This window comes from Pempheris klunzingeri, chromosome 12 (genome assembly GCF_042242105.1).
Source record: "Pempheris klunzingeri isolate RE-2024b chromosome 12, fPemKlu1.hap1, whole genome shotgun sequence".
Taxonomy (NCBI): domain Eukaryota; kingdom Metazoa; phylum Chordata; class Actinopteri; order Acropomatiformes; family Pempheridae; genus Pempheris; species Pempheris klunzingeri.
This window is the reverse complement of record NC_092023.1, coordinates 4,660,275-4,670,393: the sequence shown is the minus strand read 5'-3', so window position 1 is coordinate 4,670,393 and position 10,119 is coordinate 4,660,275. Positions and strand designations below refer to the sequence as shown.

The 10,119-nt window shown below is 44.8% G+C and overlaps 2 protein-coding genes across 2 annotated transcripts; both read right to left on the bottom strand.

Moving 5' to 3' along the window:
• Positions 1-238: 238 nt before the first annotated feature.
• On the bottom strand, positions 239-1,833 carry nkx3.3 (NK3 homeobox 3). Its single transcript, XM_070841420.1, has 2 exons — positions 1,400-1,833; positions 239-781 (listed from the first exon to the last, which is right to left on the bottom strand). Exons 1-2 carry the CDS (start codon positions 1,650-1,652, stop codon positions 273-275), a joined length of 762 nt encoding a protein of 253 aa, XP_070697521.1. The 5' UTR covers positions 1,653-1,833; the 3' UTR covers positions 239-272.
• Positions 1,834-5,231: 3,398 nt separating this feature from the next.
• On the bottom strand, positions 5,232-7,484 carry nkx2.3 (NK2 homeobox 3). Its single transcript, XM_070841182.1, has 2 exons — positions 6,997-7,484; positions 5,232-5,971 (listed from the first exon to the last, which is right to left on the bottom strand). Exons 1-2 carry the CDS (start codon positions 7,385-7,387, stop codon positions 5,319-5,321), a joined length of 1,044 nt encoding a protein of 347 aa, XP_070697283.1. The 5' UTR covers positions 7,388-7,484; the 3' UTR covers positions 5,232-5,318.
• Positions 7,485-10,119: the final 2,635 nt, after the last annotated feature.

Here is a 10,119-nt window from a genome sequence, read left to right as displayed (position 1 = left end):
AAATCCAGCCAGCTGTGGTGAGAAACATCTGCATCTATTGGTCCCTAAATAGCAGATAGCAGGCCAAGTTCTGGTCTTGGTTTGCTTTAAAAAGAAAAGATGTAAAACTGGCTTCTAAGTAACAAAATATCAGAATAGGAAAGAACACAAACTGCACAGTCCCCAGTCAGTTTAGGAGCATCAGCTGACTGTACAGCAAGCTGCCAACAACTTGAGTTTGGAGAAGCTCCTCAAGCTCAAGTCCTGTATTGTCTGAAGTGAGGAGAGGGTTTTCAGAGGATCCCTCCACAGCAGGTGCTGTTCATGCAGCAGTAGTGCAGGTAGGGGTAGTACTGCTGGTACAGGGGCACGGTCACTGGGAGGTGTACTCCATTCACCTGATGGTACTGCTTCTGATTGTCCCTCACCAGCACTTTGACCGCCACTTTCCTTGGTGAGCTGCACGCCGCCAGCTCGGCCGCCATCTGGCGCCGTTTGGTTTTATATCTCCGGTTCTGGAACCAGATTTTCACCTGAGTCTCCGTGAGTTTCAGGGCTCCTGCCAGCTCGGCCCGCTCGGGACCGGATAAGTACCGCTGCGCGCTGAAACGGCGCTCCAGCTCGTAGACCTGAGCGTGAGAGAAAGCCGCCCTGGAGCGCTTCTTGGTGCCGGGCCTGCACTGCCGCTCCTCGGATGAACAGCTGACCGTGTCCTCGCTGTGGTGAAATGCCTCCTCCTCCTCTTCTTCTTCCTCCTTCCTCTGCCGTTTGTCCACACAGTGGTTCTGCTGGTCTGCAGCGCCTGTAGGGCAGCCAAAAAAAAGAAAAGCATGACACCACAAGAGCTGCAGAGGTCACTTCTCATGTGTGCCAGAGTGAGATTCTTTTCTTTTCTACCCTTTCAGAAAGTCATATTTAATGATAGAAATAAGAATTTTGGTTTTACAAAAACAAACACACAAAAAAAACATTTCCAACTCAGCCTTTTAGTTTTAATTCCCAGCTCTGTCCCATACCCTGAACACCTCTCAAAGAAGCATGTGGAAACAAAACTTCATGATTATTTAGCTGCTGAATAGCATTTTCGTGACACACAGTAGGATGGTAGTATGTGGTATTAATGTCCATCAGTGTTATTGACGGATCCGTCTGTGCCAAATACCTCCTTAAGATTTTTGCTTATTATTATTATTTTGTTATTGGGTGAAATAAATAAAAAAAGATGAGGCAAATTCGTTCCGTTTAAGAAGTGAAACTTTATTTCTCTCAAGATTTTTTATGTCTTATTTCAATCTGGCAACAAAAAAAATGCAGTAAACAAGCGAAAACCTTCTTGTCGTGTTTGTTGTAATGCAAGAACACAGAGTCTTTAAAATTCCCTCCACTTAAAAACCGCACTTGATAGACTATAGCTGCTCACCATCTCTGTGCTCAGTCCCCTCTCCTGTGGACTCCTCGCTGAAGGCATCAGACCGGAGGTCAGGAAGTCTCTCCGGGTGGATGCGGTTCTCATCCGCGTCCTGATGAGACACACCGGGGACTCTCCCGCCACCGTGCCCGGTGCAGGTGGTGCACTTTGGGGTGCAGGGCTCCTCTGTAGTCCCGGGCTGCTCCCGGGCATCACGTCCGGTGAGGATGTCTTTGATGGAGAAGGACGAAAAACTTAATGTCATGATTAAAATAAGCGCGCTGATGTTTCCTCTCGCTCACATGCGGTTTATACGGAGGCATCAAGAGATCAGCCACTCGGAAGAAAAGGTGATTACTGATTCGATCGTTTCCCTGCTCTCCTTAATTGCTCTAATTTAATTGTGGTGATCTCAGTCCGGTCTGCTAACGACCTGCCTACTTCAGGAGCTGTCAAGTCTATTACAATATTCTCAGCAGCAGCTCCAGTTAACCTTTTGATAGGCTCGTTTCTCTGCCTCGACCCTCCTCCGCACCGCCCAGCTCCATGCTGGTGTGTTGCGCTGAGACTGAGGGACACTGACTGTGCAGACGACGTTGGTAAGATGGTTTTAGGCTAATTAGCTCACGTTACGAACGCAAGGAATAGTAAATAATAAGAATTGTATTCGTCAGAGCCTGGTTAAGTATGCAGGGGGACAATGTTGAGCTTTCAAACATCACCGTGAATACACCAGACATGAGTTAACGACTCAAGGTGGAGTTTGTCAACTAATTTTGCAAAATGAAGCTGTTTCAGCCACCGTGTCTTTACAAAGTTTTAACCAAATGTTAATTGTAGTAAGAAAATCTGATGCGTAAACTTCGCTGTGCGTAAAAACGCAGCACTGCGCATGATCCTTCCACAATACTCCTGTATACATGTGAGGTTTATCTATTATTATTCAACTTTGATTTCATCATCTACATGTTTATCAGTAACTCTATTTTGTGAATAAAATTAAGATTTATCACTAATCTTATTTTGTGACTAAAGGTTTTAGTTTTAAATGTAGAAGTCTGAGGTTTAACCAGGATGTTTCACAACAGATTTCACTGAAACTGACCACAGAGACTTTTAGCCTGAAGGAGGGACGTTCAGCCTTGTTGCTCCAACAGATGAGTAGCGCCACCGTGTGGTTATGATTCATTCTTTCCAAAGTCAAAAAAGGTGCGTGAAGAGGAAAGATGGCAACTATGCAGATTCACCTCCCCCCCCCCCCTCCACCACCACCACCACCCTTCTCTCGCTCTCTCTCTTTCACGCACACACACACACACACACACACACGCATTACACAATCAGCAGGCCTGCCCTTCATTGAGGAGGTGATGACAGATGCAGTGATCTGCCTCCTCTGTGTCGTTTTGTTTTCTTCCTCTGACTAAACAGAGAAATCTCTCTCTTTGCTACAGAGCGCGAATCAGCTCCAGGGTGTCAAAACATGTCTGGTTGAGAAACACGGAGGGTCTGACACACTTAATGTGCTCAAACAACGAGATGTCGTTACCACAATCACACAATGTAACGTTTAAATTCAGCAAAACCATGTGGGAATTTACCTAACTGCTTAATAACATACTTTCTATGACAAGTGGCGTGACTCTGGATGAAGTTTTCTGAATAGGCTGCCATATTTCCTCTCAGTCATTAGCAAAATATCTGCTTTATAATCCGAGTCCAAAGACAACCTCCCTCTCCTTTGCCTGCTACTTAAGTTTCCTCTTGAACAAGCAGGAGCACACAGAGAAAAAGAGAAAATCTCTCTCTGTTACGCACAAAATAAAACAATATAATCATGCTTAACTCTGGGTCTTGTCATGGATCCACTTGCTACAGTTAAGTCGAGCTAATTTTACATATATAGCGAAAAACCACAACTTTGTTTCAGAGGTTTTTACAATCTGTACAACATCGACTCCAAATTCATTCTAAATGTCACCAGAAACTAACCCTGAATTATGGTAGAGGCTGAATAAATTAGCTAAAGCCTAGAATAACCTTTCCATATCCATCTGATGTTGGCTGGAGGACACTTGAAGGGCCACCTAATGGGAGAACCCTTACTCCGGCTTCACCACGCGCTTTTCCTTCTCTATATTTGGGCCCTGGTGCTTTTCTGAGCTCCTCGAGTGGTTGCCATTGGAGACTTTGTTTTGGGGAAACTCCACGCCTGGCGCAGCGATGAGCCGAGCTGCTATCTTTGGAAGCACAGATAGCGATCGCAGCGCCTGTCAGAGCAACCGTGGCCAGGCTGCGTCCTCAGGCATCGCCGTCCTGTCGCCAGCTCTATTTACACTAGTGACTCTGCAGCACTTAGCGCTGACACCAGGTATGTCCTACCGGCAGCGCAGTAGCCAGGGGAAGTGGCCAGTGAGGCTATCAGAAGAGACAAACACCCTGTTTACGTTGCCATTCATCTCCATTAGTAGTGTCTGCGTATTCCACCAATGCCTCGGAGGTGAAGGTGTTTAAGTCGCCAATCAATAGTGTGTGTGTGTGTGTGTGTGTGTGTGTGGAAAATGTGGATAATCACTGTATAATTAAGATGAAATATATCTATTGTAAAATTAAAGGTAGGCTTAAACCATTATTATTATTATTATTAATATTATTATCATTATATTTGGCTACAGATAATTTCCCAATATTTTTTCTTTCCTACTTTTTAATTTGGGATTGTGTACATCAGTGTCATGCATCAACGAAAAGAACATTTCCAACAGTATTTATTGGCCAAAGTCCCGTGAGTTTATTCGCTCTTTGGGTCCTGGATGCTGGCTGTCTGGTTAGTGTCCATCTCTGAGTCCTGACCGGACATTAGCTCGCCTCTAAATTCTCTGTTTCTGGTTCTTGTCTCAGACCAAAGTCTACCACAAGCTTTCTCACAGGAAAAAAAAAAAAAAAAAGCTCGCTTGGCTTGAGAAACGATTTGAGACGATGGGAAACGACACGCATGTGTCCGAGGAATAAACCCAACTCAACAATAATTTATGTGACTTTCCTATCTACATTCATGTGGATGTTGAAATTCAAAGACTCGTGGTTCCAAAGAAGGTCAGAAACGTCCTGCCGGCCATAAAACGCACATTTTGCTTACATACATTTATACTGTATTTGCTTGTTAGTTTCCGTATTTCCATGTGTTTTAATACGAGCACACACACATACACACAAAGCACAATACATTCACTTTTGTCATTACATTTGTGACATCATTTAATTTCATAATTAGTGATATTTTTCATCGTTATTATAACTTGAGCGTAAAAACAGCCCCCTTTACGCAAAAGCGCCGCTTTTAAACGGGTCACATGGGCTTCAGTTCAGTCTGACTCACTTGGCTTTGGAGTAAAAACAAAGGCTGAAGGCCAAAAACAAGTCAAGTTAAAAAGAAAAAGAAAAAAAAATGCTTAACTTGCAATTGTGGTCTATATTGTTGCTGCCTTGCGTTGAATTTAAGGACACAACTGATCAGCCAAATAATTCAATACGGACTAAATGCACAGAAACGTGTTTGTAGGAAAATGTCCATACAGATTCCCTTTATTTTTGTCGCACATTACATCAATTTTGAACCACAAGTCACATTACGCACAGTCCTTCCTCATCGGCAACATCCAATATCCAACAGCAGGTTTAATAGGTTTTCTAAATAATGTGGCTCAGAGAAAAATGCGCATACTATATAAGGTTTGTATCCCAGTCGGCGGGCTTCCTCGTATAGGCCTGCTTTGAGTTGCAGCAAACTGGCCCAAACTTTCTGTAACATGTTACACAGTTTGTAGTTGTGATTTCACTGCGTTAGGCTAGCCGCTCACGAGGCAGGCCTGAGTTCATTCAGCCCTCCCAGAGAAGTCTCTCCCAGCTGTGACCGTGCGTAAAGACTGCGCTACCATGCCCGGATGCCCTGCAGAGTTCCTTGGCAGGGTGTGACGACTGGTCCCTGGGGCGCCTGGCTTTGCGTCTGTGCACCAAGGTTCCCCAAATTCATGTTCATGAAAGCGTTAGCAGTGGTGTTGCTGGGCGGCAGAGGAGGTAAACCAGAGTAAGTACAGGAGTAAGTGTTACTGTACACCGAGTTGTTGTAGCTGTAGGCTGGATAGCCGTTGTAGCTGTACGGGTTTGGTGCTCCAACTGTGTAAGAAGTGTTATAGTTCTGGGATCCAGTCAGACAAGGCCTCCCGTCCCGGACCAGCACCGGCACAGCCACCCTCCTGGGCGGCGGTGGCGGGTGGTGGTGGTGGTGGTGGTGATGGTGATGCCCTGCCATCTCCAGAGTCTTGTCCTGGCGCTGCCTCTTGCATTTGTACCTCCTGTTCTGGAACCAGATCTTGACCTGGGTGGAGGTGAGCTTCAGGGAGCTGGCCAGGTGCTCCCTCTCCGGGGCGGACAGGTACCGCTGCTGCTTGAAGCGCCGCTCCAGCTCAAACACCTGAGCCTGGGAGAAGAGGACGCGGGGTTTCCTCCTGGTCCTCTGCTGCTTGTTGGCGGGCTTCTCCGGGTCTGGATCCTCACACTCACTCCGCAACGCCCCGCAGCTCTCTGCGAGGAGAGGAAACGTTTAACTTTACATTAAAGCTCAAACAAGATGGAGCAGTAGTTTGAAATAATTATCCAATGATTTCTTGGATAACATTTTTGTTCTTAAAACAAATATTTGCCAGAGGAAGTAATTTCTTCCATACAAGTTGCATTATTTCTACACAACGTTGACCTTTGAGTATTAAATTATTTAGTTTAGTAAATTAGTTTAGAAAAGTGAAATGCACTGGACTGGAAATTGACCAGCATTCTTACAAGTGTTTAAGTCAAAAGGTGTTTTCACAGAGGACTTACTGAAAGACTAGAATAATGTCAATTAATTCGTCAACTCTAACCAGTGTTTAGATCCTGGAAATTGAATTTAAGATAAATATATTTTATACTTGCATACAAGTTTTCTGCCAACTTCTAATTTCGGCTAAACATAAGAAGTTGTCAATCAGCCAAAGAAACGTTTACTGCTTTCATACATTTCATTGTTCAAAATGCATAAATCAGTGCACATGTAAACAGCACTTAAATGCCTGCAAGCGTTATGTACAACATTAAAAGCAGCTGCCAGCTAATATGAATATTATAAGCAACTTTTTTGTGGGTGTCCAGGGTGCAAAGTGTTTTTGTCCTGAATTATAGTATAATTACAGAAAAAAGAAATTAACCGCCTAAATCTCTTTCTATTTTATTTTAAATGTACTCATATCATCAGCATTAATCCAGTAGAGCTTCCCTCTGTGTGCATTTACTGATCTTACTCATATTGTGATTTATACACGAAATAACCTGATATCTTGTCAGTTTACATGAGTTATTTCTCCAGAAATATCCATTAAAGTCAGTTTAGAATTAACAGAATGAAAAATAGTTTTTTTTTGTGCAATTTATGCAAATATTTTTAAGTTTATTGAACTTTTAATTCTGACTCCATGCTATTACTCACACAATGGCTAAATAAGAACGACAGCTATCTTCATCATCCTCCTCCTTCAGTTTGGATGAACATACTCGTGATTAGATTGGCTACTCACTGCTGTCTTGGTCCTCCTGCTCGGTCTCCAGCCGGAGCTCTGCAGAGTGGTTCTGCGCCGGGCTGCCGAACATCTCCACCGGCAGACTGGGCTCCGCCAGCCGCTCCTGCACCGTCAGCGTGTTGAGGTACGACATCCTCTCCTCGCTCTCCGAGACGCCGGAGCTGATGGGACTTGGGCTGTCCCTGCCGGCCAGCATGCAGGAGGGCGGTGAGTGGGAGCGGAACGGTTTATTTGGGAAAGCTCCCGGCTGTGACAGCGCGCCAGAGAGACCGAAGCAGGAGATAAACTGGAGCTGGTGCTGCTGGGATTGTTGCTGCAACTCTAACTTCAGAATGTCCTTCACAGAAAAAGGCGTGGTGGAAGAAGTTATGAGCGGGCTGGGAAGCATTATTACCACCAACACAGAAGATGACAGATAGCAAATAGTCAGCAGGCCCAAAATTGGACCAATTTGTCTCCGGACGGCGCGTAAAAGCAGTAAATACCCCGTGCGTAAGAGTGAGGAATGGTGGCGCACCGCTTGTTTTTCATGCAGACCGAGGAGGACTGGGTTTCTTTCAGCTGTGACATCCCTCTCCTGTGGCTGTGTGTCTGCGGCTGGAGGGCTGAGAGAGAAAGAAGAGAGGTCGATCCTGTTTGGTTGGCTGGATTTAGTTATCTAGAGAAAGAGCTGGGTCAGCCAAGATGCTGCCCTCTCCCTTTCAGTGACGTCCTGGAGCGGGGGAGGGACTCTCTCTGTATGTGTGTGGGTGTCAGGAAGACATATAGGTCTAATTTATGAAATAATATTAACACCATCGACTCCCCTCAGACAGTTAAAGGTGTTAAAGGTAAGGATTTTTTTTTTATTAGATGCTTTTTATTTTCAAACACAAACCACTAACAGCGAAAATGACGCACACACGCACGTTATTTCTGCATAATTAAACCGCTGTTAGAGCAAATTCCTTAATTTGGTGCGTCAGCAAAACAATAGGTTTAATTATTTGGTAACTCGAGTTGCATTTATTATCTTTTTGTCGCCGCTGAATGGTCCTACGACTTCACAGCTCTTCCCATCATCACTACGGTGGTTTTCAGATTAGGCATATCTTCGTTTCCTGTCTCGGCAATCCATGGATAAGATAATATGCTCCAACTGTGGGAAATGAGATAAAACTGGCAACCCACGGAGGAATGAAGAATATAATTTTGATGCTTTTATCGTTTATTTACGTCTCTTTTTTTCCCCCCTCACTAAAATTTGGCCCCGATGATGCTTTCCCTTGACACTGGGTCACTATTTCTGAAACAAAGCCCTGCGTAAAATATGAATGAATAGCTTGCTCAATTTAAATGATCTGTTTTATCTGCGGTAATTAATACAAATAATAATTAAAAAAAAAGCTTGCTGCTAGTTTTAATTCGATAAGTTTCTATTATTATTATCATTATTATTATTATTGTCACCTGCTTAAAAAAAAAAAAAAACAGTTGTTTGGCTGTTGCTCTTTATGTTGTGCGTCTGACTCCGGCACATGTTCACTTTCCCTTTATTCCCTTTATGTTTCGCCCTGTTCAATAAATAAAACACAAAATATAGGTGGACTTTCCTGTTAATTTTCCCTCTTAGCCAAAGGGCCAGCAGGCTGAAACAGGACACCCCTCTCCTGGTCGCCTATCTGTGGCCAAGTGCAGGCGCCAGGGTCTGCAGGCCCATTGCTCCTAAACCGTGTGGAAAGAAAAGGAGGGCATGCCGACAGGATCTCATCCGCTCACCATCAACAAGGCGCTGTTTAGATTAGGGCAGCGTCTTCCCCTCTTCTGGAGATCTATGTCTTTAAAATGGGCCATTTAAGTGGAGTGGAGAAGCGGGGAAAGGAATTAGGTCTGCGGCGAAAATAGGCATTAGTGTACACAAGGCTTTAGCCATCCAAACGGAGATGTTGCACGGTCAGATGAGTTTGATACGCTGCTGAAAACATTACGATCTCTGTGGAGATTTACTTATAAGGAAAACCACTGGTGGCTGTGATGTGAGAGGTGATTATTGCTCGAGTTGGATGGAATTTTGGAGAACTTAAGCGGAATGTATTGGTTCATGAAATACTCCAAAAGGCTTTAAATATTCTCAATTTGTTTCCCAAATATTTACCCAGCCCTGTTTATTGAGCGCACATGACTCAGAGACAACAGAACAAACTCAGAAATCAATCCTGCGTTGCACAATGACGACATGAAATAATTAATTGGATATTTTAGTGGTTTTACGTCTTTTTTTTTTTTTTTAGCAGGGAAATTGAATTGCGTCTTAACTCGAGGAGGCTTTTAGTGATGGTCTGAATATTCAGTCCTTACAGGCCTCTGTAGCCTCATGTGGACTCAAGGCGTCACGGGTCAGAGACGCAGGTTACCACACTAATGGCGCAATGAGCTTAAATACGCACGGGCGCGCCACTGGTGACTGACCATCACCAGTGGTCTTCGCGTGCCATCGGCAGCCCCAAAAGTGGCCAAGCAGAGGCGCGTGTTTACGCAGCGGAAGAGCCTGTTTCCTGCCTGTAACAAAACCCAGACTCCCAGAGAGTGTCAAGGAGCGGCTCGGTGCTGAATGCGACACTCCAATACATCATCTTCATCCCAGAACCGTGGTGATAAGCTGGGTAAGGTCGGGCCCACAGCAGAGGTCAGCACAGCTCCATGGCCATGCTGCACTAACAGGGAGAAATAACCACATGACAGTCAAATCCTCTCAACTGACTTCCTGGTGAGTTCCTTAAAGCTGGTGTCTTGCCAGGCAGAGCTCGACATGTTTGTTCTTGTCCCCCCCCCCCCCCTCTCTCTTGTCTCCATATCACTGGCAGGCTAACCTGTTGAAGCAGTGTCTCCTCTGCAGAGTGGCAGGTGTATAGTCCTATCAGTGGTTGCAGGCCCACAAAACCAATCCACTTGGACTTGTAGGGTTGAATGTTCTCTAAAGACGAGCAGATCCCCGAACACAGAATGGAAGTTTGATGACTTGGTAATGACTGCAATTATCTTTCCCCTGTGGTCTCTGCTTCTGTGAAGCCGAGAGGCGATTGGTATCTGATGGGTTTTTACCGCAGTCGTAAACTCTGTGTAAAGAAAGCATCAACACCT